Source organism: Salvelinus fontinalis, chromosome 2 (genome assembly GCF_029448725.1).
Source record: "Salvelinus fontinalis isolate EN_2023a chromosome 2, ASM2944872v1, whole genome shotgun sequence".
Taxonomy (NCBI): domain Eukaryota; kingdom Metazoa; phylum Chordata; class Actinopteri; order Salmoniformes; family Salmonidae; genus Salvelinus; species Salvelinus fontinalis.
The window spans coordinates 74,278,024-74,304,668 of record NC_074666.1 but is presented as its reverse complement, the minus strand read 5'-3'; the positions used below and the strand labels follow the sequence as shown (position 1 = coordinate 74,304,668).

Genomic DNA, 26,645 nt, shown 5'->3' with positions numbered 1-26,645 from the left:
GTCTCTCCACTTAATCTAATTGTTTATAGCCCATGAGCCACTTAGTACCAGCCACTAGACATTCAGTGTTAGAGATTTTATTGTAAACAGGTCTCGCATGGAGCAATAGCGTGTGATGGCTGGGTTTTGTGGATACATTTCTGTGATGGCTGAGAGCTTTTCCCCCATTGGTGCATCAAGTGCTCTTTGGATTCCATCATGTTTGAAATGACTGACTGTTTGAAAAGGCACCCACCCAGTCACCAACCTGCACAGGCAGATGTGGCCAGCTCTGATCTTTTTAGACAAGATAACTTTGTACCATATGGACAAGAGAAAAAACTAATATTTTGGGGGATTCCTCAGCATAAACAAAAGTTCTCATTGAGAATCTCATGAAAACAACTAATAAACAAACTAACAAAAACTATATTAAATTACAGCTCTAAAATCAATCAAGGATAGAGTGTGGCTGTTACACATCCATCTGGGTGTCCTCTTTAGTCAGGCAGAATGACAGACCAGGTAGCAGCAGGGTTTGGCCTGGTAAAACCATAGCATCCATGTCCTAGTCACATGGTGCTAACATCAAACAAAGAGCCACCTCTGTTCGGCATTGAGCAGGGATGACTAATTGTTCCATAGCAGCACCAGCAGACGTGCTGTATACAGTACATGTTTAATGGCCGCCATTACAGCGGCTCTCTACGCCACGACAGCACGAGCCTGGAGTTGACACAGCATAGCAGCATATCATCTCTGTAACGGCTCAGTATCTTGGCCTGGGAGAGATGTGAGGGAGGGAATCAGTTGGAGAGCGAGGGTGGATGAAGGGATCAGACCCCCAGGTTGTTATCCTCCTCCACCTTTCTGTTCATAGTCCCGCCTCCTCCCATCCCTCTGTGTTCAGAGGTCTCAGTGCTGTGTGGTCCCTTCAGGTGCTTCCAGTCTGCTTCACTCTCACAGCGCTTCACACCGCTGAAGAACTTCTTTATCAGATTCTTGGCCTGCATTTTCACTGTGGACACAAATATAGTTCATTATTAGAAAAGGCAGCTTGTGCTAGTGTGCACACACAATGTTTGTCTTCCTCACCTCGACCTCTTCCCCTACTCCTCCCCTCTGCTAGTAGATGAGACAAGTAGCGGGCAAATGACTTGAATAGCTCCTATAACAAGGAAGATTTCACATTTGGAATACTACAATTTGAAAAGGTGACAAATGAAGAACTAAATATCTTCATCACAGCTTATGCCCCTTCCCGCTCTCCCTCACCTTGGTGGCAAACTTGCCCTGCGTATAGAAGGGGTCTAGACAGCGCACCACGATGTCAGCCACCTCCTTCAAAGACACAGGCTTGGGGGCTTTGCTTGGGCTCCCTGGCTCCAGTACAGTCTCCTGGATGTTTGGGTTAAAGGTCACCTTCTTCCTGCTGTCCTGTAGGGGGCAGCTGCACTTGGCTGGGGGGAGGGCCTCCCTCTCTTCACTGTCCTCACATAGCTGACACACACACAAAGAACATGTGGTAGTAGATGTTAACAATGATGTCATCATTACATTACATCATTACATTGTGGCCTCCCGGGTGGCGCAGTGGTCTAGGGCACTGCATCGCAGTGCTAGCTGCGCCACCAGAGTCTCTGGGTTCGCGCCCAGGCTGGGCTGGGTTCGCGCCCAGGCTCTGTCGCAGCCGGCCGCAACCGGGAGGTCCGTGGGGCGACGCACAATTGGCATAGCGTCGTCCGGGTTAGGGAGGGTTTGGCCGGTAGGGATATCCTTGTCTCAGTATGTAAGTAAAAAAAAATAATAATAATATGTATGCACTCTACTGTAAGTCGCTCTGGATAAGAGCATCTGCTAAATGACTAAAATGTAAATGTAATTACTGTTAAAAAACATGAACAACACAATAAGACTGTTGTGGCAATATAATATTGATCTCCATACCCTTAGTTTTAGCAACGATTTAGCCTTGTTTTCATGTGCATTTTGCCTGTGAAGAAGACAAAGGAGTTGAATAAATATACAGTATTCATGAAATTTACATAAATCAATCAATAATCAATAAACCAGTCAAAGACCAATCAACTTCCGAGGGACATCTTACACTGTGATAGAGTCCAGTTTAGCTTCCTCTTTAACCTCCTCATCATCATTATCCAAGTTGTTGGTTTCTGTGGGGATAGTGTCCATAAGGATAGTTTCAATGGGGATGGTTTCCATGGGGATGGTTTCCATGGGGACGATTTCCATGGGACTAGTGTCCATAGGGATGGTATCCATGGAGACAGTAGCAGGTGTGATTTCCTGAGTGGGGAGTGACTGGGGTGGTATTGAAAAGGCCTGAGACGACACATCATTGGTTCTTATCTCCACCTCTTGACTCTTTTCAATCGGTTTCTTCCCAAAGTACTGGGTAATGTTGCGGGAGTTCTTAGCAGCCTCTGCTAGCTTCTGCTTCTTGCTCAGGGCCTTGCCTCCTGTCTTGGTGGGACTGTTCAGGAAGGCAGAGACTGCACTGGCTTTAGCTCTGATGGAGGAGCTGATGGTTGGTGCTGCATCTCCAGTCTTTGTCTCCTTCCTCTTCCCCCTCTCCTCCTCACCGGCTGACTCTCCAGACCCAGCCAGGCAGTCAGGGCCCCCGCTCCCCGTCCCCCTGTTGGCCCCTGGACCTGTAGTGGAGCCCTCACAGTTAGAGGCCCTCAGCAGCTCACTGGCAGTCTGGAAGGGGTTGGAGGAGCCCCTCAGACCTGCTCCTATTCTCTTCCGCTTTAGCTGGTGGAGAGAAGGAGACAGAAGGAAGGATGCTTAGTTACTAATAGAACCCAGTATGAGGCTGACTCACAATAACACTGACTGCATCCTGTTACTAAATGGGCTGAGACAATCTCAATGCATTAGCCAATAGATACATATTTAGTCACTACTGCTGCTTATAAAAGGAGCCTACAGTATTTTCTAAAGCAAAGTAAAAGCAAAGTCCTCTGTGTGCTGTGGTGTTGGGCATTACTGAGTAGATCTGTGAGGCGGGCGTGAAGCCCTGCTGCTCCTCAGTCAAGGAGGAAGAGGAGGAGGCTGCTTCATCTTTGGATTCAGTCTTTATCTCTGTGGATTCCCCAGAGCCGCTGGTCCCTTCTCCTCTTCCTCCTCCTGCAGAGGCAGCCCCTCCCTTCTTCATCTCTGATACCTTTAGAGATAAGTTAGTTGAGTGAAAGAATAACTTAATAAGAATAGCTTCCATAGGACTCGATACATAAAGTGACTTTAGAGTTGTACAATAAACTAGACAGTAGTCAGGAGCTACTTACTCTCTTCAGGACAGCTGCTTTGTACAGGTTGGAAGACTTTGTGATCTTGAAGACCTCATGTTCAATATCCACTGCCAAGGAGAGTGTGTCAGAGCTGGGTGAGGGGCGGGGGGGAAAAGGCAAAGAAAGAAATCCAAGTGTCACTTCAGCTGTCCCAGTGGTATCAGTGACTTGGCATTTTAGGTGCATGTGGTTAGTAGTGACTGGTACCTGTGTGTGTCTGCTGCTGCCACCTGGTGGTTGTTCAGAGCCTCCTGTAACAGGGCCACACAGTGCTCCCGGGCCTAGAATTGATGCACACATTTGGCACACACTCTTGTCAAAACTATTTTTTTTAAAGGCAAGTGAAGAAGTATTCATTTGATTTCATCCTCTATTTAAAGGGAAAGTGTCACTGAGATTTAAAGCATGTCTTTACAAGGGAGAACTGGTCAGTAGCAGCTCCAGAATAAAATCAACACTATACATACATTTATTTAAACTTTTTTAAATCATGACATACAATCAGTCAGACATTGCTAAAAAAAAAAATACAAATGGGGCTAACTATTTTCTTTGAAAATGGGTATTCTTGTAATACATGTATGAACCACACAGTGGTAGTACAATCCCCTCTCTGTTCCCTCAATCTCCAAACATAGATGTTCAGTGCTCTGTGCATTTGATCACATATTGAGAGTGGAACCCTGGATAAGCCAGCATCTTGTTGGGTAAAGGATTTAAAGCAGAATTTAATTATGGATGAATAAAGTTTCTAACGAGCTCATGATGGTGGAGACGCTGAATACAAAAGGACATGTGCATTAAACATCAAAAACATGTGAATGTGCATATTGCTTTGCACGTACGTGAGCATGCATGTGAGCATGCGCGTGTGTGAGACGTTTCCATACTAGAGCTGTACCTTGACAGTGAGCCTGGGGATTTTCTGGCTGCTGGCCTCCCTGAGTGGGCAGTTATCATCTGCAGACACAGTTGAACACAATATCCAAACCCATTCAGTCACATAACAGTATTATTAGTCAGTCACTTTGCTTGTCTACACTGATATTACAACAATAGAGAACCCACCTGGGGGGATAAATGAATCTGTGTGTCCCTCAGACACCTAGAGGAAAGAGAGAAAAGAAAACAAAGGGAAATAAGACACTCCCCTCACACTTCGATTGTCAGTTAGAGCAGAGAACCTACAGAGGGCCCCTCAAATTCCTCACTCCAGCACTAGACTGCTGCCTCTCTCACCTAGTTGCTAGTGTTTCAGTGTTCCAAGCCCCATGCTGTTGCTGGCAGCATCTCAAACCAACAGTCTCAAAATAATGGCTCAACTCAACACATCTTTTGTTTGTCAGGATTAATAGTATGGATTTGAATAGCCCTGTTGTGCTGATTTGACTCCACATATGGGAGAGATTTACCACATGGTGCCTTACAGGGGCCCCTAGCCCCATAGCCTCCTTGCCTGGCTGACTGGCTGGCCACAGCTGGAACACAGATGTGGCGAGAGAGGGAGCTGCTACAGTGTATGAAGGTTTGTTTACTGAAGCAATGGAATGCTTATGAGTCAGATGTTGTGTATAACAGTATGACAGCAGGGCTGTCCATGTACAGCATGTACACAGTACATGAATGTGAGGTTTCACCTTGCGCAGCTTAATTTGTTTCTTGAAGAGATCTCCAAACTCTTTCCTCCGATGTTCGGAGCCATCATCATCACCTCCGCTCTCCCAGCCCTCCTCATCATGCCTGAGGAGATGACATCACCACAGACCTCAGCATTCCTACTGTAATGTCTATGAGTGACAGCTAGAAAGCACATTTTAAAATCAACAATACATTTTAAAATAATTCTAACCCAACCAAATAGTGCAACCAAAACATGAATAGCAAGTCAGAAGGAAAGACCCCCCCCATCTTGCCCTGTTAGCAACTAAAAACTACAACAAATGTTAGCCTGGATGCCAGTCTGTTTCTACTTTAACCAACAGACTTAGACTGGCCTCCAGGCTACTAGACCGTTGCATTTCTGACCTCTCAAAGCCGTAGCCCTTCCTCCCCCCGGCGTATAGGTCACGGTCAAACCCAAACGGGCCCCTGGGCTGTGTGCTCCGAGCTGCTCCAGTCTTGGTGCACAAAGTAGCCCCCTTCTCCAGCTGGGCCCGCACAGCCTTGGGGTCACGACAGTAGTCACAGGCTCCCGCACAGTCCGGCTTCTGGTCCCCAAAGAACTTGGAGATGGTGGCATGGCGGCAGCTGAGAGAGCCCAGAAATACAGATGTGAGAGAGAAAACATATTGCACAGACATGCTAGACGTCAAACCCCTAGGAGGCCTTGCATTTACAGAGTAGCTCAGTAGAGCCCACAGCGTCTCAAAATGCTCAGAGCCAAGATATTGTGCATTCCTCATTAAGACTCAGAATACAGAAAAGTGCATATGACACAGTATGATATCAGAAAAGTAGCTAATGCTGCTGATAGGAGGAATTATACAATGATTGTGTCATGGAGAAATGACAAAAGAGGATCGTCATTGATTAATAGCTACCAATAACTACCATTTATTAGTGAAAGTCACCCAGTAAAATACTACTTGAGTATTTTGAGTACTACTACTTGAAAGTATTTGGTTTTAAATATACACTGCTCAAAAAATTAAAGGGAACACTTAAAAAACACAATGTAACTCCAAGTCAATCACACTTCTGTGAAATCAAACTGTCCACTTAGGAAGCAACACTGATTGACAATAAATTTCACATGCTGTTGTGCAAATGGAATAGACAAAAGGTGGAAATTATAGGCAATTAGCAAGACACCCCCAAAAAAGGAGTGATTCTGCAGGTGGTGATCACAGACCACTTCTCAGTTCCTATGCTTCCTGGCTGATGTTTTGGTCACTTTTGAATGCTGGCGGTGCTCTCACTCTAGTGGTAGCATGAAACGGAGTCTACAACCCACACAAGTGGCTCAGGTAGTGCAGTTCATCCAGGATGGCACATCAATGCGAGCTGTGGCAAAAAGGTTTGCTGTGTCTGTCAGCGTAGTGTCCAAAGCATGGAGGCGCTACCAGGAGACAGGCCAGTACATCAGGAGACGTGGAGGAGGCCGTAGGAGGGCAACAACCCAGCAGCAGGACCGCTACCTCCGCCTTTGTGCAAGGAGGTGCACTGCCAGCGCCCTGCAAAATGACCTCCAGCAGGCCACAAATGTGCATGTGTCTGCTCAAACGGTCAGAAACAGACTCCATGAGGGTGGTATGAGGGCCCGACGTCCACAGGTGGGGGTTGTGCTTACAGCCCAACACCGTGCAGGACGTTTGGCATTTGCCAGAGAACACCAAGATTGGCAAATTCGCCACTGGCGCCCTGTGCTCTTCACAGATGAAAGCAGGTTCACACTGAGCACATGAGCACATGTGACAGACGTGACAGAGTCTGGAGACGCCGTGGAGAATGTTCTGCTGCCTGCAACATCCTCCAGTATGACCGGTTTGGCGATGGGTCAGTCATGGTGTGGGGTGGCATTTCTTTGTGGGGCCGCACAGCCCTCCATGTGCTCGCCAGAGGTAGCCTGACTGCCATTAGGTACCGAGATGAGATCCTCAGACCCCTTGTGAGACCATATGCTGACACATGCACATTTGTGGCCTGCTGGAGGTCATTTTGCAGGGCGCTGGCAGTGCACCTCCTTGCACAAAGGCGGAGGTAGCGGTCCTGCTGCTGGGTTGTTGCCCTCCTACGGCCTCCTCCACGTCTCCTGATGTACTGGCCTGTCTCCTGGTAACGCCTCCATGCTCTGGACACTACGCTGACAGACACAGCAAACCTTTTTGCCACAGCTCGCATTGATGTGCCATCCTGGATGAACTGCACTACCTGAGCCACTTATGTGGGTTGTAGACTCCGTCTCATGCTACCACTAGAGTGAGAGCACCGCCAGCATTCAAAAGTGACCAAAACATCAGCCAGGAAGCATAGGAACTGAGAAGTGGTCTGTGGTCACCACCTGCAGAATCACTCCTTTTTTGGGGGTGTCTTGCTAATTGCCTATAATTTCCACCTGTTGTCTATTCCATTTGCACAACAGCATGTGAAATTTATTGTCAATCAGTGTTGCTTCCTAAGTGGACAGTTTGATTTCACAGAAGTGTGATTGACTTGGAGTTACATTGTGTTGTTTAAGTGTTCCCTTTATTTTTTTGAGCAGTGTACTTAAGTATCAAAAGGAAATGCAATTGCTAAAATACACTTAAATATCAAAGTAAAAATAATTTTAAATTCCTTATATTAAGAAAACCAGATGGCACAATTATCTTTTTTTTTTTTTACATTTACGGATAGCCAGGGACATGCTCCAACACTCAGACATAATTTACAAACTAAGCATTTGTGTTTCGTGAGTCCACCAGATAAGAGGCAATAGGGATGACCAGGGATGTTTTCTTGATTAGTGCGTGAATTGGCCAATTTTCCTGACCTGTCCTGCTAAGCAGTCAAAATGTAAGGAGTACTTTTGGGTATCAGGGAAAATGTAAAGATTAAAAAGTACATAATTTTCTTTAGGAATGTAGTGAAGTAAAAGTAAAAGTTGTCAAAAATATAAAATAGTAAAGTAAAGTACAGATACCAAAAAAAAACGACTTAAGTAAAAATACTTTAAAGTACTACTTAAGTACTTTAGACCACTGCTTTTTGAAACCTGAATGCCAAAACATTTAGGCGATATAGGTGCTCAAGGTGACTTCTTTGGCATGCCCCACCATAATGATTGACATCAAAGGTAAAACATGTTTCGGGAAGAAATAATCTAATATTTTGACAACCCTTTTTGTAAGCTTTTAAATTATTTAAAACTCAACTGTTTATCTTTTCCAGTGATGAAGACATGGATGTCTCATGGAATTGTGGGGGACGCAAAACGGGTCCACTTTGAGCAATGGGTAACTTTGAGCAAGAATGTTTTGGTCAACAACAAAAAAAAGACACTTTCTGACCACTTCTACCATGGGCAAATATGTATGGAAAGATTCATTCAAATCAAAATGGGTCAAACAGTTATTGAAATCAGATGCAGTGACTCTGCAGGAGTGTGAAGTGTATTCTCCAGTAAAACACCAGTTTAACGATAAGTCTGTGAACTGGATGTGGTTTCTGCTCACTCAGACACACCACTCCCTTCTATTCTGACAAACTTGATTGATGAGGAGAAAAAGGGGTTGTGGGTGTGGAATGACTCCTGTGTGAATAATGTGAAACAAAGACGAGGTTCTATAAAATAACTGCTTCCCTAGAGTCTAGTCTGAATAGCAAACCAACATTTAGGAGACTTGTAGGTGAGTGAGATTGGCCATGGGTGGTGGTTGGTGAGGATGTTACTGTTCTAAATTACTTTTAAATAGATTTAAACATCTGAATGTCTATTCACTCTTTAGAGTATGGCTGTTCCGCTTCTTTGTATAACAGCTTGCTCTTTCACTCAATACACAGTATTATGTCATGTATACACACAGAGATCCACTCAGTCGTACACACATTCATACAGGCTAGTGTCTCTTGGAGGAATACTAATCAAGCCACCTCCATAACACATAACACACAAAGCAAGACTACCTCGGATGGAAACCCAGTCTCCACAGTTTCCAAAGAGGGGGGAAAGAGGCAGTCTCACCAAGGGAGGAGGGGAGAGTAAGAGAGAGAGAGAGAGAGAGAGAGAGAGAGAGAGAGAGAGAGAGAGAGAGACAGAGAGCGAGAGACAAAGACAGAGAGAGAGCTTCTGAAGCAACAGAGTCTTTCCAGAGGAGGAGTGAAGGAAGAAGATACCGACCCACAGCAGAAGGAGGTGATGATGAACTAGCAAATATACATGATGAACTAGCATTAATATAACAGGCAGAGAGCACAAAAACACAGCAGGAGTCCTTTGAAAGTGGAGATAAACAGTGTTGCTATTGCACAACCGCTGCCTTTTCCACTGGCACCAAGAGATGACAACAGCTACTACTAACTGGGAGAGAAGCAAGAATAAAAGGAGAGAGTAAGAGTGGAGCGAGAGACAGTGGAAAGCAAACCAATGACAGCTGGAGAAAGTTCACTTCGAGCCCGATTTGTTTCCTTTCTGAAACCCAGAACAGACTGTACAGAGGACAGCGGATGGGGTTTTGGTCATCTCTTGGCTTCGATGCTAATCGCTACTTGAGGACTTATCTCTGCTAACCCTAATCCTGAAAAGACCGCTGGGTTGAGGAGGTGAGGTCACCACCTCTGTCTCACTGCTGGCTCCAGCTCACCCAGCAACACACAGGGAACTCACTCTCCACACTCACTCAGGTAGGTGTTGGTTCTTGTGTTACATCACTAACTGATTTGCTTTGTTCGACAAGCACAGTTTAGCACCTTTATTTACTCTGTTGCATATCTGCAAACTACCCATACAGCAAATACAGGCCAGAATAACAGTGTTAGCATACTTTATAGCCTAACCAAAAGAATGTGAAGAGAGTAATTTAGCGGTCATCAGTGTATTCCAGCTGTGTATTAATAGGGAGGCTATTTACATGTGAACACAGTGTGGACCAGAGTTGGAACAGCTCTAGAAGGAGAGCTCTCTTCCTGTTTGTCATTACCATAATGACATTTCTAACAGCTGAATATTTAGCTAGACTTTACTACTGTGGGAAGACTTGCTCCCATACCCCCCAGCCTAGCCATGCAACCTGAGACTGGTGAAAGCCCAGTCTGACTGGGATCTATCACTCCACCAGCTGGTGGGAGTCTACCTGGGAGAGAGAGACAGAGCAGCTGTGGGAAACAGAACTAAAGTAAAAACTATTGTCAGCGAAATTCATACAAAATACATCGGACAGAACACATTCCGCCACGATGGACTCGGTCTGGTCCAGCAACACAACAGGAACAGAAACTCTTTAAAGGGACACAGACAGCAGGACAAAGAGACTGAGCCAACAGTCTGGTATCTGTTTTACATGCCACACCTATAGTCAATAAAGCATTTTACTGTCAAATGAATTGAAGCACTATTCTATTTTTCTAAAGACTTCCCCTTTAATAGAATCAATACATTCAAGTCTATCCCAATCCAAGTCAATCTAGTGTTGTGATGAAGAGAACAGACATGTAATGTAATCAAGTAGCCTACAGTGTGATCAGGGTTGGGAGAGAAGCAACACTGGTGTAACTGCATAGCTAGAGAGAAGAAGATAAAGAGAATGTGATGAGGAGGAGAACTGTGGAGGGATGATCATGAGATAATTCATATGAGCAAGATCCTGTCTTGGCATCAATTGTCACACCCAATTTACAGTTTATAGGGAACATACTTTCCCATAGCAACAGCAACATATGGCCTACTCATATGTACATAAAGAATTGACAGAAACCTAGAATATATTTTAACACACAACAAGGCAAACATCGATGTCTGCCCTTGAAATAACAGATAGAAGTCCTCCCTTTATACCAGTGGGACCCTCCTCTCGGTCTCATGACTGTTGTGATAACTCTGGTGTGTCAGTCCACAGCTATGCTGCTGGGAGAGCCCTATAATTACTCTAGTAAGCCTGGAACAGACACAATCCCACTGGCCCAGAAAAACTAAATCCTTTACACACCAACATATTACCAGATTATAACACACTTTCTAGATCCTCCTCTTTCTTATAGGAGGAGCTTGAATCAGTTGATTTCACTCTGTCCTACCTACTCATCAGAAACACATGCACTAGCAGCTAGCCTTTATATTCAAGGATGAACACAATGGTTTGTCAACATTCCATTGGTGTCAGGTCATCTACATAGTTAGACAGTAACATACAGCATCTCTGACTTCTAGACTCACAGTCTATTATGGGTGAAGAATAAGGAATGAAACAAATGCCTAGATTCTAATAATTCTAACAATATATTGTAATAATAATCAATCATCCATCTTCCATCCACTTGTATCCCTTTATTTCAGCAAAGTGTTCACATCACAAAACCTGCACCCAGTGTGAGTAACATGATGGATGCCAGGGAGGAGATGCTGACCCTGCTACAGAAGCTCTGGGCAAAACTGCAGGGTCTCCCCACCGCCAGCCCTCTGGAGATGGGGGCCTTCGCTGTCCTCGTCCTCTTTATCGGTAAGCTACACTTCATATATATATATATATATATATATATATATATATATATATATATATATATATATATATATATATATATATATATATATATATATATATATATATATATACACACACCTCTCAGTGGAGATATACTCCATACACCTAACCATGTGCTTCAGAACATGTCTTGCAAAGGATGAAACTCCAACATCTTTAATATCACTTTAGATAGTGTGAAATCAATCATCCTGTCTGGACATAGCCTAGACATAATTCAAATATGTAGGCCAGGTACTATAAAAAGGTGTTGTCAATGGTGTGTTCTTTCCTAGTGGTCTTCCTGCTCATGCTGCTGATGACCTGTTTGACGTGCTGCTGCTGTCACAGAACCAGAACCAAGGGGCCACATAGTCAGCTAACCTGAGATAATCCCCACTTCCCCCAATAATGAGGAGAGACATTATCAACAGGCACTCTATGGACCTCTAAACCCCAGAAGAATGAGGACCCATGCAGAGTGGTGTGAACTGAAAACCCTTTGTCACCACTGTATCACCAGGAGAGACATTCTGGAGAAGCACTCTATGGGCCTATTAACCCCGGAGGAATGAGGAGGACCCATGGGGAGGGTGTGGAGCCCATCTATAAAGGAGCCCGGCCCTTGAACAACACACCTCCATACAAAACACACACAGAGCCTCCCTGAGAAGCAGCCAAACAGGCCCGACTTCCAGGCTTTCAGGAGTATCAACATTCCATGGGGCATCCCTGGGCTCTGCTGGCTAATAAAGCAGTCTTTGACGTGAGAGATGGACAAGACTAGACCTCTAGGACGGCTTCAACTGATCCACACAACACAAGGAACACAGGAGCATGGAATCACACACACACACACACACAAAGGCATCAAGTAATACAAACTGGACATGTAGCTAAAAGATCCCAATAGAAGCACAGGAGATTGCTTGGGGAGATGAATGTCTGTCAGTTCTAGGCTGTATGGGTGTCAACTCAACCTCTGCCACAGGCTCAGAGACTCTAAGAAAGAGCCCTCTGCAGTTCGCATCAACAACTCACTTAAATGGAGGCATTTTGCCAAACACCTTGTGAGAGTGTTGCCATATGTCTTCTATGTAAAGGTCTTCCTTTGCTTTATTGCCTTGTTCAAGTGCTAAATGGAACTAGGAAACTCAGAAATGTCCGACTTGCTAACTGGTTGAACGCGGCATGTGTATAACTACAACCAGTTAGCAAGTCGAAAAAGTCTGTTTCCTAGTTCCGACTAGCACGTGAACACAGCATTAGTTCAGCAAAAACAAGCCATTATCTCATTCCTCAGGGGATTCAGTGGACCATGCCTGCCCTCTGCTGTACAAACATGGAACTGGGGCAGTGAGGAAGCCTTGTAAAATGCTTCACAGTTATACACAAAAACAGAAAAAGAGTAATGCTGTCATATCCGTATAGTTGTTGCATAGGTTAAAAAGGGCATCTCGTCCTTCTGAAAAAGCATTTTCTTAGCCTGCCTAAAATAGTGCAATATGCTTTTGTATCTCTCTTGCATGAAATAAAACAAAAACGCAGATGATTGTGGTGAGTTATATCAGTGGTTCCCAAACTGTGGGCTGCTGCTGCTGTGCCCCCCCCCCCACACACACACACACACACACTCTTGAACATTTAAATAATAGAATGCACAAGTTGCAATGTCATATTTATGTAGTGCATCATCAATTTCTCAGTCATTGCAGACCTTAGAGAGCCATTTATAACTTGTCAGAAATGTTCAGATCAACAAGCCGGTTGATTTTTTTGTAATGAGTCACTCAAATATCACATGACAAAACATATAGAATTGCAAGAAAATTTGCTTTAAAACTGCAAAAGTTTCTCCCCACACCATGACAAAATGTGTAGATTTGCAGGAAATATTGTAAGCTTTTAAACCTGCAAAATCTTCTCTCCTCCAACAAGAGGGGTGTGTCATGAACAGTGCTTGTGCCCACAGAAATAGACGTGGCGCGCGAGCGCAGAGGGAGCGAGAGATGTTCCCCAATGCTGGAAGGGGGGGTCTGAGTGAAAAAGTTTGGGAACCCCTGTGTTACATAACACTCACCCCTCTTGCTCACAGAATGACACCATGGCCTCGAAGTCTGTGATGGAAGCCTTGTCCTGATCTTTCTCAGAGCCACGCTTTGCCTGCAGAGAAGTCACACAATCATTCGCTCAAAGTTAAATAAACAAACATAAAAAGATTTGAACACTGTACACACCAATTGCAATCCCCATGCATTTACAGCACCATCATATTGCTATGCTAATAACAAGCCTGTGAGGCAGGGTGACAGTGTAGTTAGACGTAACCTGTTTGCAGGCCACCTCCTTGCGGATGAGGAAGTTCAACTGCTCCCTGTCCTTGGGGGAGTAGTACATCCTGCAGGAAGAGGGCAGCCCGTCTCGCCCCGCACGCCCAGATTCCTGGTAGTAACTGGCAAGTGACTTGGCAAGGTTCCAGTGGGCCACAAACCTGACATTAGATTTGTCCACCCCCATGCCAAAGCTGATCGTGGCCACAATGACAAGCACCTTACCCTGCATCCAATCAGTCTGAGCCTCTGTGCGATCTCCTGCCTTCAACCCTACACAAGCAGGAGTTAAAGGTCAAGAGTTATGCCACCCACTTTGTTATGTCTCATCTCTCCATCAATAAAATAATCTGCTTGATTCTTGTCTTTATTAAACTTTAACATTTACTATCCTACCCCACAATGTTTGTAAGCCCTTGAGGAATGTCTCACCTGCATGGTAAGGCTTGGCCAGGACTCCCAGCTTAGTCAGTTGGTAAGCCACCGTCTCACAGCCTTCTCTGGTCCGACAGTACACAATTCCACAACCCTGAAAAAAGACATACAGATAAATATCCCAAGCTAAGTACCATGCACTGATTACAAGGCTGGATGACATATTGAATTCATGTTTTCGTGCAGTTTTCCAAATGCCTGTATCGCAACAATCACTTTTTGTATTTTATGACCATTTATGTCTGCTTTTTCTCATGTATTTTTGGTCTTGTCTCCTTTGCTCCCTCTATGCACCTTCCCATTCTCTCTCCACACACACACACACACACACACACACACACACACACACACACACACACACACACAGAGATGACAGATCACTTCCTCTCTGATAAGTGGTTTCAACTCGCTATTTGCATTTAAGGTTTGTTCCAACAGAATCGGTCATAGGGTCACCGAAACACATTACCCTGATTACACCATCCATGATTTTACTGTAATAGAGGAGAAGTTAACCTTTAAGCTTTCAACTCCTCAAATTGCATGCAGAGCAGACACTACTAAAACCAGAGAATCAATGAACACTGATTCTGCTAAATTTATGTTCAGTTTGTTGCAAAACAGGCATTTTCAGCCAGATCAGTGAATATTGCAAAAAAGCAGGTTAAACTATTTTGATCAAATAATTACATTATTAGTGGGTTTTATGGTTGTGGAAAGCTTATATTTACCCTAGGTATAATATCACAAGCCCTGAATTCATTAGATTATTGCAGACTGTTTGAAATGCGGTGTATTTGACCTTTAAATCTAGATATATATTGTGAATCGCCCATAATAAAAAAAATTGACTTATGATTTTTAGGCCATATCGCCCAGCCCTAACTGATTACACCATCCATTAGATATAGGGTACAGTAGGAAGAGATACTGCATATAAGAGAGAGTCAGAGGGGAATCTAGTCCACCAACCTGTCCTTTGGGGCCTTCCCCCAGTGTCAGGGTCTCCCTGATGAAGGCATGCAGGTGCTTGTAAGGGTCCTCCAGTAGCTCCCTGTACACCACCTCATAATGCAGGTTACTGCGAAACACAGGTGTGGCAAAGGACAGCGGTGATCGCAGCCTCAGGGACTTTGCTATGTCCTCCTGCACCTTCTGGGGTGCCGTGGCCGTCAGCGCCACGCAGGGTACCCCGGGCAGACGGGCACGCAGACTGCCCAGTTTGAGGTAGTCTGGTCTGAAGTCATGCCCCCACTGGGAGACACAGTGAGCCTCGTCCACAGCCAAGTAGGAGAGGAGGCTCCGGGAGAGCAGGCCTGTAAGGCAGGACTGGAAGGCAGGGGAGGCCACCATCTCTGGGGTGATGTAAAGCAGCTTCAACCTGGGGCTCTCACTCTCCAGATCAGCCAGGATCAGACGGCGCTCCCCTGCAGGGAGCTTGGAGTTGATGGAGCATGCAGGAATGTTCAGGTCCCTTAGGTGGTCCACTTGGTCCTGTTATGGTGGATACAGAGAAATGGATCATAATTGAAGAAACCTAAATACACAGCTAGCTATGCAGTTAAGGATAGCTCAGTCTATATCAGAATCAATCGTGTAATCAGGACAAATTACACAACAGAAGAAAATACTAAAGAAGAGACTGACCTGGATGAGAGCGATAAGAGGGGATATGACCAAGGTAATACCCTTAGCCAACACCGCAGGAAGCTGGTAGCAGAGGGACTTCCCTGCCCCTGTGGGCATGCACACAAAAACATCCCTGTCACCTGCACACAACAGGGCAGTAATTTACAATATTCCATCGACAGTCCGATTTGGGCAATGGCATTACTCAGATATGTTTAATGACAATAACTGATCATGCTAGCTAGTAGTAGGTAACGGTCAATGAACTGGTTGAAGAATTGGCTAATTAGCTACCTAGCTAGTTAGATAGCTAATCTTAGCCAACCGCGGGCTAAAACTAGAAGAGCCGTTCATAGGTAAGTTAAGTTATTGTAAGTCCAACATGTCTATTATGGTCCTCACCTTTAACAACTGCTTTAACAACGTCCTCCTGCTTCTGGGATCGGAACTTATCGAACCCAAAATTGTTTTTTAACGCCTTTTTAATGGAAGTCATCTCTTATCCAGAAAAACGTCCAATTTGACAACAAACTTCATTCTCTCGTCGTCGCGTATCGATCGATGACATCATGCCAGTCGGCACATAATAAAGGAAGCCATATTTTTTACCAGTGAATCTCTTTAAACATATTTTATCTACGGTTCTCTTTTAAATATACATTTTTATTTAATGTCAAATGACCGAAACAGATCTTGTTTATGTTTTGTGCAAAAAAACATTAAACACACACAACTCTGATTGGATTCATCATCCATGGGTACACGCCTTTGTTTTCCTGGCCAATGAGAGTCGAATGCGCTGTGATTAGCACCTGATTAGCACGACCCAGGCCAGGGGCCTGTTGCACAAAACTAGGTTAAGGGATTAAGCCAGGATATCTTGGTGATCCTGGCTCAATTGATCCGTAATCCGGTTGCACTAAAGATGGATAGGGGGCAGGAGGATATGTTATGGTATAAATTACCATGGAGATTTATTCTGTGGAGCTAGCCTGCTCCAGACCAGGCTAAATTCCAGGATCTATTTAATCTCATCCCTAATGTCAGTCAGCAGTCACCACAAATGGAAACCAATAGTTATTTCACTGCTCACTATACATTGTTATGACATATAACTAGACCCACTGTCATTATTTAAACGTTTGTGATCATTAATTTCAATGATTTTGGATAAAAAATAATTTTTAGATGATGTTGCTATCATTAGATAATTTACAGTTTCCCATAGACTATAAGGCTATATATAAAATGATAGAATATTAGGGCCACAGAGGGGAAAAAAACACAAGTAATAATATTGTAACCAGTTGTTTTAAAGGAGGACAGTTGTTAAAATGACAGATGTGGGGCATTTCGTGAAATTGTACTTCAGTATGGTTTCATAAACAAAGACATGCTGATGTGCCAGAATATTAAGTATCACATTGTCATAAGTATCAAAACTGTAAAAACAATATATAGCTTTTCTGCAGAAAGAACCAGCCTCATAAATTTATGACTTTATCCTTTTTCTTCAGTGTGGCCCTAGTACTCTGTCATATAAACAAATACACATTCCATATGAATATAAAAACACAATGTGTAACATTATGTTCCTTTATTGAATAAGGACAAAACAAAGCAGGTAAACCATCAGCTCCTTTCGAAACTGAAGTCACAGTGACTCTACAAGATGGAAAGCACAGAATCCAAGCACATTATACAAAATGATACATACACATTCAAAGGTCTGTATATAACACCCTGCATGTCTGCACACTAAAATAAATGCAGGACAAATCCATACACATCAACTGAACAGACAAATGAATGGATGCAGTAGCCTCCCTGCAGCCTTGTATTACACACAGTATACCGCACAAACATCATAAGAGGCCAAATTCGTAAAAAAACGAACCCAAAAAAAAACAAATTCCTCTGCCACCGCAGGACATATTTAACCAAAATTGAAAGCACACATACTAACTAAAATAATTCAACACATATTGGTCCCTCAGCAGCCGACCACTGTCGTCATCAGGGAAGATTGCCGGATTGTCCCAGTCCATGGCTGGTGGCACTCTGGGGGCCCTCTCCTTCCTCAGGCAGGCCACATTGTGGAGGACAGCACAAGCCACAGTAATATCACATGCCCTAACAGGGCTGACCCTTAATTTGTGAAGGCAGTGAAAGCGTGCCTTCAGGAGGCCAAAGGTCATTTCAACTCTGGCCCTGGTCCTGGCATGGGCATGGTTGTAGGCCTGCTGTGCTTCCTGGGGGTCTGTGAAAGGTGTCAGGAGAAAAGGCTGGCAGCCATACCCCCTGTCTCCCAGCAACACACCAGAGAATTCACCTGTCAACACAAAATCTCATCATTACTACCTCATAAACACAGTGATATTCTTGACACAGCCATGATGGTTATAAATAGGGGTTGTGTGGCTTACCTTGTGATAGGCACTGATAGATTTCAGAGGCCCGAAAGATTCTGGAGTCATGGACTGAGCCAGGCCATTTTGCCACAACATTGCTGATCACACAGTCAGCATTGCAGACCATCTGAAATCATAAGATGAGGAATATTACACCAATCAATGCACATCACTGGCAATGCAGAGTGTTCGTCAATGGACAATATCAAAAAGTTATGTTCACCTGAACATTAATGCTGTGAAAGGATTTCCTATTCACAAAATCGGCCTCATGGGCACCTGAGGGGGCTTTTATCCTTATGTGTGTGCAGTCCACTGCACCAATGACATTGGGGAAACCTGTCACACAAAGTAATGAGTATCCTACTATGTGTTAACAGTTGTCCTGTAATTTGTAGATCCTCTTACCTGCAATCCTATAGAACTCCTCTTTGATGTCACAGAGTCTTCTGTGGCCAGGGAAGGAGATGAAGACATCTGCTAATGCTTTGATAGCCAGACACACACTCCTTATTGTGCGGCAAATTGTGGCCTTGTTCAGCTGTTCTGCATCCCCCACTGAGTACAGGAAGGCTCCACTAGCAAAAAAGCGCAAGGCCACACAAACCATTTGCTCCACACTCAGTGCATGGCTCCGTGCAGTGCGGTGCTTAATCACGGGACCCAGTAGTCTGCATAGATACCTGATGCCATCTGCAGAAAACCTGTATCTTTCATATAGATGGTCATCAGGGAAGGCCAGTGGGTCCAACCGGTCCCTGAAGACCCTTTCTCGCCTGAAGGCTCTCCTCAGCACAAGTGCTTCTTCATCCACCACATCTCGCACGAATGGGCATGCCATTGTCAGAGCAGAAAGGAACACACAATTTTGGGCCTTCATATAGGCTAGTGGCCACACCTGGTGCTGGGGGGGTGGGCAAAAGAGGGCGATGCCTTATAACGATGACTTGGTTGTACTGATTGCTGGGAAAATAAAAAAAAACTTAGAAAGATGCCACCGTCCTGTGTGCTCACAATAAGAGCTCATATGTCATGGCTCACTTGACTTTACGAGAATATACCTAATTTTTATTTTGAGCTGTATCATCTTCTTGGAGCTGGGGGAGGAAAGAAAAATAATGATTAATACATTTGTGTTACAGTTAGCATACAGTGTACATTGAAGGCATATCTCACCTCCCTCTCAAGTTTTTTTATTTCAAGGTCCAGTTTCCTAATTGTCCTCTTTTTTATTTCGGACTCCAGTGCAAGATTTTCCATCTTTTTCTTCTTGTACTGAATGTCTATGTCTGCCAGTTCTATTTGGCGCCGGAGGTGGTTGCCATACAACTTTCTGATAGCTTGTGAGCTCTGTGAACACAATACAATTAGCGCAGCTGGAATTTGGCAGGATGTGGTGTCCTTTTATTAATACGCACTATGTTGCCAGGCTGGTTTTCCCACTGTATAGCATCTGGGTCCTGTAAAAGAAATGAGATTTTTTGATTTTGATGAGGACTCCTCACCATTGTAGAGTAAATAGTACTTTCACAGTCTTAACATGATACCTCATGCCTTCTGGAATCCAGAGAGATGGTCTCCTCCTCATCATCGTCTCCATCATGTGCTGTTGCTGCTGCACTGGGGCCTTCACCCTATCACATTTAATCGGATTCATATTGAAGCTAGTAGACAAGACATGCCAGGCCTACAGTATGCCTTTGATGGAGTACTCACTGGATCAGCATCGTCTGGTGCTTGTGCTGGTGGCTCTAACAGGAACACAGTGCTGCCAGACACTGCAAGGCAATAGGTAAACCAAAGTCAGACAGTCCAAATTGATTCAATATGAATGTGGTTGTATCCCATGTAGAGATGGAAGGACATACCTTGAATGAAGCGGGTGGCATCTTGGGAGGAACCTATGCTCGTCTCTTTCCCCCCAGGGATCCCCTCTAAGACAGGCCTGCCTTTATTTAGCTCCAAGGCCATGTCCTCTGCTGGGGTAAGGTCAGCCTTTGGTGACCCACCACCTGTGCCTTGTCTGTGGGTATTCTTTTTCACTGCTAAAACAGTACAGACAATGTGTGAGCAGGCACCTTCTGGGTACAATATATGCTTGTGCTTTGTTAAATATTAGTCAGGGACCATACCATTCTGCAGAATGTTCTTGTATTTGATTTTGACCTGCTGTCATGTCCGTTTTGGCCCGTTCATGTTTAATCTACACACACACACACACACACATTTAATGGAGTCACACTGCAAAAAATGACTTGGTATTTTTGTCTTGTTTTCAGTAAAAATATCAAAAAATGTATCATAGCTTTATACAGTGTGATGGAGTTACTTTACACAATTTCACTCATATCTGCAGTGCATTTCAATTAAAAATTTAACCGTTTCATAATTACAGTACAACTGCATTTTTGGAGATGTGAATTAAATATTTGAATTGTAATTGTGATGTTTCAGCGGAGCGGTGACTGTGTAATTGTGCACTACTTACGCATTCAGGCGGTCTGCAATACTTTGCCACGCTTTTTCTCTTTGCTTTATCACTGTGGCGGTGTTGCCTTTCTTCTTAATTATATATTTTACCTCCTCGTATGCCTCCATGAGGATTTGTGCTTCCGACGGGGAAAAGTACGCGGCTCTAGTTGCCATGGTAAATCAGTTAATCTGTGATCTGTGGCGGGGTCTATTTGAGTGAGCCGTGAGCGCGCACCTATCCAGGATTGGTTTCACCTGGCTTAATGAATCCGTGTCTGCTCATCCTGGCTTGGTCTTTGTGCAACCAATTAAGCCTGGACGCACATGTTTTGGCTTCATTGAGCTCAGCTGAGTCATTTATCCCGGATGTCTTAATTCTACTTTTGTGCAACAGGCCCCTGGACAGATTTTAATGCTAGAATTTGTTTGTTGTCTCGATCAGTGAGGTGAGTCTCAGTTTACGTTTGATTTCTGGTTGAATTTGGTGACCTCCATAGACCACTTTATCAACACCCTAACCAAAAACACTGGCACAATCAAAAACCCAGATTTATTTATCAATAAAGCAGGGAGAGAAGAGGCATAGGCTTGCAGAATGTTAAAAGGAGGATAACTCCACTCCATCTACACGGATCTCTCCCTTTCACCCTCTGTTTCTGACACTGTCTGTGTGCTCTGGGGTATGTACTGAGGTTAATGCCACTTTGAGATGGTTTGAAATTGGTGACCTAGATGCACAACGATGTATTGTAAACCCAGGGTCTCCTCTCTCCTCTGACTAGGCTGTGAGCTGAATGACACCCAGAGAAAGGCAGTGTTTGAAATAGCGGAGGATTTGTTGGAGCATCAGTTCTTTATTCGAACGGTCAGTCTGTTCAAGTCTTTAGTCCATCTCCAGCCCTCTCCACACACCCCATTAGCAGAGATCACTTTGACTTAATCTGTGACACAAAACTAAACATAGTCCAATGACAGCCCAACCCCTAATCTCTGCTCCCCTTGTGTATAGATGTGTCTGAGTGCAGAGGCTAGTAAGGAGATGCGTGTAGTGGAGGTACAGGACAGAATTGGGGAATACTGCAAGCCAGTGCCCATTGACACTCTTCACCCTATGTGCCAACCTATGGTCAGTTTCAGTGGGTTTGAGCTCATGCCACCTGTCATCTTCAACCTTCGCTCTGGGCAGGGCCCCCTCTTCATTTCTGGACAGCATTTGACATGTAAGTAATTGAGATATGAGAAAATTATGTTATTGTCGAGAGAATGGCATGAAAATAAATATTAATCAGAAACTATTTGTATGTCAATTCTGGGACTCGGTTCTTTATTTGGCTTTAAGTTCAATTCAAATGATACCTGGTATTTTTGTGCTGTCATAGTGGTCTATGAGGAGGAGGAGGAGGAGGAGAAGGATGAGGTCTTCTCATCAACACTCCCACTTGGTAAGTAAAAAATCTAGAACTGCTAAGCTTTTTAACAGGATTACCTATTTTGATCCCTTATGACATTGTACAGTTCAGTAAGAAATAGTTATTGTGTTTTTATTTCAGATCACAGTGGTGTTCAATAACATGATCAAATTTGAAGGACTTCAATTTAAACACAGCACAAAAAGTAGAACCTTTGAGTTTTGTATATTTATTCATCACAGAAAGTACATTGTTATTGCAGGATTAATATTTCACAATAGATTACAATAATACTACGGTATTCTTTCAAATGTACGAAAATACAGAGCATGTGAGTGCATAGCATAACTCGAGTAAGGAAGAGGCAAAAAGAATCACATAGAAGCAGCAGCATCAGTGGTCCCATAGCTATCCAATATCATGATGGTCTAGTTCTTTACAGTAACGAAGGTTCTGATTACTCTATAGGAGTGATGAGAGGGTAACCATAGGGTGGAGGGATGGTGTTAAGAGGGAAAGTTCAGCCCCATAGGCACAGGGTGGGACAGAGGCAATAGGCCTTGCTCCGAGGGGACTTGATCACCAAGTCCTTAATGAACTCCGTCGTGCCGAACAGAGGGAACAGCTTCTCGTTGAAGCTCTCATTGTAGGTGTAGATGTGGGAGCGGCTGTCTACGTCGTAAAAGGACAGCTGGCCCTGGTCGTAGTCCAGGTAGACGGCCACCTTGCGGGGGATGAGACCAGGAGGCAGGGCAGTGAAGGGCACAGTCAGGGCCTTGAGCTCCGTGCCCCTCTCCAGGCGCAGGGTCAGGTAGCCCGTGTCTGTGTTCAGGGACTTGAAGCCCTTCCTCAGGGCTGACTCCTTGGCCACACCCAGCCGAAAGTCCCGCTCCCCCACCTCCACCTCCCAGTAGTGGCGGCCAGAGTTGAAACCCTCCACCCCTGTGGCGCACCACCAGCCATCGAAGCGCTGGTGGTAGTTTGGCACATTCTTTCTCTCGAAGCCGCAGCGCATCTTCTTCTCGTCGTTGGAGATCAGCAGGTCAGGGTTGGCCGTGTCCAGGTCAAGGGAAATCTCCACTGCTGCATTAGAGATCCAGTCCCATACTGGAATATACATAACAGATTACTAACAAATATTAGTCAAATTAACAATACGTTCTGTGAACATTACATCTGGCTCTGTCAATGCCTGTCCAAGGCATCACATACCTGAGTGAGGAATGTAGCGGGCAGCACCTATCTTCTGAGTCCTCTGCTTCCATATGAGCCACTGTTGAGGGATGGCTTCCTGCAAGCACAACGATGGAGAGGGAGAATAGCGGCTTTGGTAAATATCAGCGCTGTTAACATGAATATACATTAATTTATTTTAAAGGGGGACAATTGATATTTAAGGAGGCCCACACCTTATCCAGGCCCTGTGTCAGTAAGACCCACATGAGCAGTTCCATGGCTGTCAGGAGGTTGGGCATGTGGCGACTCCTCCATGCAGCCTGGAGGTCCTCCAGAACTTGAGCCACAGCCTCCCCAGGCCACACACTTTGCTCAGGTTGGGCTCTCAGGTCCTTGGTCCAGTTGATGATGGTCCTCTTAGCATTCTCCATCTCATTCTCACTGAACAGGTCCTGCTCCCTCCACTCGCTCTTCTCTGGCCAGCCATCCGACTGCATGGGCCTCTTCTGCTGACAACAGGTGAAGACTCATTTAACACGTGTTTGGATAAAGTCACCTGCAAGCTATACAGTATATATTAATAGCTGTTACAGAATATTGGCTCCTGCTCTCCATACCTTGCTCTCCAGCAGAGACGCCCACTCCAGGATGAAGGCCCTGCAAAGAGGAGTGGGCCAGATGTCCTCTAGTTTCCAGATGTTCCCCAGTACCTCAGACCTCTGCAGAGAGGGCATAGACAAGTGTGGGATTTAGTAGACTTGTTTATCCTCCAAACTAGACCTGACAATGGATACTGGTATAATGGATTTTACAAAAGGTGTGTATATATTTCAGGGTACCTGGCATACTCGATTGAGGTCTCTAGCCAGCTCCACTATAAACAGCTGATTCTCTTCCAGTGGCTCTCTCTTCTCATTTTTCGCCCTCTTGCGAGATTCCTGACAGACAAAAAAAAGAGTGAAAAGAGTTAGCCATAGAACACACAGAATGTAGCAATGAAATATAAATATTAGGAAAAGAGGAAAGGAAACAGATTTGGGACAGAAATTGGTGTTTTACTAGTGCTTTAGAAAGTAATAAGGTCAACCCAGAAAAGGACCCACTTGGCCTTATCAAAATGCACACCATGCTCTTCTCCTGTCAGCAGGAAAGAAAGATATCTCCTCTCTCCCATAACCCCCCTGACAGCATCTATTATCTACCCAACAACACCCTCATATACTTGTTCAGACAATCAAATGAAACTAAATCAAATCAACAGTCCGTGCAGGTTACTTGACCCTGCATGCTCACTGCTGCTGTCTCATCTGCCAGCAGTAATCTGTTTTCCCTGGGGTTTTCCATACCACACACACACGTCAACTTTGATTTGATTTGTTTTAAATATAAATCAATAGGTAATTAAATCAAACTACAGAAACAATTAAAACCTATCTACTTGAGTAAGCATGTGACTGGTGACGCTACCATGACAACCCCTCCACAGCCGTTTCAAGGTCACTTTCCTTTATGATAAAATCTCTGACCGTAGCAAAAAAGATTTTAACAAAAAAACATGTAAATGGTGTTTTTGTTTGGAGGATTTGTAATGCATGACAGGAGTTTGACCTACTGTACCTTAAGCTTGGCTGTGATGTTCTTGACCGGCTCGACTATAAAGTGGAAACACTGCATCATCTTGGAAACTGTGCTGAGACTCTACAAAGAAAAAGACTGATAAAATAGCATTATAAATGTACCTTGACAGACAGGAAACCTCTACTTGACAGAATATACACTGCCCGTGTAAGGATTTCAGATTTACAGGTGCTACTGCTGAACTAAAACCACACCACTGATCTGATTCAGTGGTAGCAGGACCACCTAAATTCTCTAAGGGGACTCAAATGGTTTGAAATCTAAAACTACCCCTGCCCTACTTTCATTAGAAATGTGTCAGCTGTTCCACCCTACTGCCCTGTATTCTGTCCGAGTCAAGTTAAAAGACATTGGCATTATGGCCAAAGGAGTAACGCAGCTCCACTGTTAAGAAGATTGCTTTAAATCGTTAATCATAGGGTGGAGGACAGGCAACACATGGCTAATCATACTGGATCAAATCATAACAGCAACACCTCTGTGGTCATCATAACATGAAGAATGCCTCCCCTTTGGAATCTTTAATGATACTCTGACCTAGTTATTGTGTGGATGTTATTCAAGTCATATCATTGTGAGGTAAGCACGGGGTCCTACCCACTTTTAGAGCCTGGGGCATCAGCTGATCAGTAACTTGGTTAGGATCAGTGATGAGTCAGAGCAGAGGTTACTTGGCCCTCTGTAACGTGACTGGCCCTGCATGCTCTTTGCTGCTGTCTCATCTGCCAGCAGTAATGTGTTTGGCCTTTGTTTTTCCATAACACAGACACACACAAACACACACCTTGTGGGCTAAGCCAGTAAATCTGCTGTCAGCAGTAGGGTAAATGTGGCACGTGAGTTGGGTCAGTGTGCCACTGAAGCCCTTAGCAGATTACCTAGGAGGACTTCCAAACAAGGTCCTGATACAGCCAAGCACAAACAGATAGAGGATGGCAAGCACAATATACACCAAATAATAATGACTGGCGCAAAATAATAATATTACTAAATGAAATGCATATTCATCAGCACACATTGTGGAGAGCAAAACCAGGTGGCATTTGTTATAAAATCCATGGTAAACTCATGTCAACCTTTAGTAATAGTATGCAAATAAATACAATGGAAGGAAATGGAATACAATGCAACAAAAATGTGAGTAGGCAAATGAAATCATGAAAACAAAAACAGGAAATATTGTTCAGGTATTCAGAGTAGGCCTATGTGTATTGCATCTTTTGTTTGAGTGACAGTGACCCAGTTACAGACCAGTCTAGACACACGCAGTCTGCGCACAAAGTAATGAGCAGGGTCGTGTGACTTTGCGGCACTGCCAGAGAGTTTGATCCTATATATCCTTGGTTGACATTGCAACATGTCGAATTTTGCACTATGCATGATAGTTAAGTTATTTTTGCGACACTAAACAATGCCATGCTGTTATGTGACGTCTGTGGATTTTCATGCAATCGAAATTAATGTATCATATTTTATGGAAAATTTGACACTCATGCAGTTAGACATACCTGTCACGATGTTGTAATGTAAGCCGATTGGTGTCTTCTATACACAGGAGTAATTCTACTGGAGAACAAGTTGACTGTATGCTGCAGTATGACTGACCTTGTTTACATACAAGATTTTCCTAGGAACGAAGATGGTTCGGCTCTCTCCGTTTTCTGAATCCGAAGGCAGACAAACAGCGTCGCCATGATTGTTG

General features: G+C 44.2%; 2 protein-coding genes, 1 long non-coding RNA gene and 1 pseudogene across 7 annotated transcripts; 2 read left to right on the top strand and 2 right to left on the bottom strand.

Moving 5' to 3' along the window:
• Positions 1-61: 61 nt before the first annotated feature.
• LOC129825585 (ATP-dependent DNA helicase Q5-like) lies at positions 62-16,652 on the bottom strand. 3 transcript variants are annotated; one of them, XM_055885796.1, is made up of 18 exons: positions 16,240-16,652; positions 15,856-15,944; positions 15,181-15,702; positions 14,206-14,302; positions 13,772-14,046; positions 13,524-13,606; positions 5,316-5,537; positions 4,928-5,030; positions 4,359-4,395; positions 4,192-4,250; positions 3,498-3,571; positions 3,288-3,381; positions 2,990-3,166; positions 2,087-2,754; positions 1,927-1,972; positions 1,255-1,479; positions 1,075-1,147; positions 62-997 (listed from the first exon to the last, which is right to left on the bottom strand). In XM_055885796.1, the coding sequence occupies exons 1-18, from the start codon at positions 16,331-16,333 to the stop codon at positions 816-818; spliced, it is 3,120 nt and encodes a 1,039-aa protein (XP_055741771.1). In that variant the 5' UTR covers positions 16,334-16,652; the 3' UTR covers positions 62-815. The 3 variants fall into 3 exon arrangements, with proteins under 3 accessions (XP_055741771.1, XP_055741762.1, XP_055741780.1); XM_055885787.1 differs by having other exon boundaries at positions 15,856-15,977; positions 16,240-16,651; XM_055885805.1 differs by lacking the exon at positions 1,075-1,147 and having other exon boundaries at positions 909-997; positions 15,856-15,977.
• Positions 8,951-13,010, top strand: LOC129825634 (uncharacterized). Its single transcript, XR_008754920.1, has 3 exons — positions 8,951-9,611; positions 11,260-11,422; positions 11,740-13,010. It is a non-coding gene; the product is annotated as an uncharacterized LOC129825634 (long non-coding RNA).
• Positions 16,653-21,152: 4,500 nt separating the features above from the next.
• On the top strand, positions 21,153-22,179 carry LOC129825576 (nucleoplasmin-like; annotated as a pseudogene).
• A 159-nt stretch (positions 22,180-22,338) lies between these two features.
• LOC129825561 (butyrophilin subfamily 1 member A1-like) lies at positions 22,339-26,645 on the bottom strand. Of its 3 annotated transcripts, none has more exons than XM_055885746.1 (7): positions 26,452-26,645; positions 24,923-25,018; positions 24,145-24,243; positions 23,923-24,024; positions 23,539-23,814; positions 23,342-23,420; positions 22,339-23,236 (listed from the first exon to the last, which is right to left on the bottom strand). In XM_055885746.1, the coding sequence occupies exons 2-7, from the start codon at positions 24,980-24,982 to the stop codon at positions 22,650-22,652; spliced, it is 1,203 nt and encodes a 400-aa protein (XP_055741721.1). In that variant the 5' UTR covers positions 24,983-25,018; positions 26,452-26,645; the 3' UTR covers positions 22,339-22,649. The 3 variants fall into 3 exon arrangements, with proteins under 3 accessions (XP_055741721.1, XP_055741729.1, XP_055741739.1); XM_055885754.1 differs by having other exon boundaries at positions 24,923-25,003; XM_055885764.1 differs by having other exon boundaries at positions 23,539-23,811; positions 26,452-26,643.

Excerpts from the sequence above, each read along its gene's own strand:
- LOC129825585 (XM_055885787.1), bottom strand. The coding sequence starts at position 16,333 with ATGACTTCCATTAAAAAGGCGTTAAAAAACAATTTTGGGTTCGATAAG. Across the intron at positions 14,047-14,205 it reads GGCCAAGCCTTACCATGCAG|GGTTGAAGGCAGGAGATCGC; the intron begins GTGAGACATTCC and ends CTGCTTGTGTAG. Across the intron at positions 1,480-1,926 it reads AATCGTTGCTAAAACTAAGG|CTATGTGAGGACAGTGAAGA; the intron begins GTATGGAGATCA and ends TGTGTGTGTCAG.
- LOC129825561 (XM_055885746.1), bottom strand. The coding sequence starts at position 24,982 with ATGATGCAGTGTTTCCACTTTATAGTCGAGCCGGTCAAGAACATCACA. Across the intron at positions 24,244-24,922 it reads ACATCACAGCCAAGCTTAAG|GAATCTCGCAAGAGGGCGAA; the intron begins GTACAGTAGGTC and ends TTTGTCTGTCAG. Across the intron at positions 23,421-23,538 it reads TGACACAGGGCCTGGATAAG|GAAGCCATCCCTCAACAGTG; the intron begins GTGTGGGCCTCC and ends TTGTGCTTGCAG.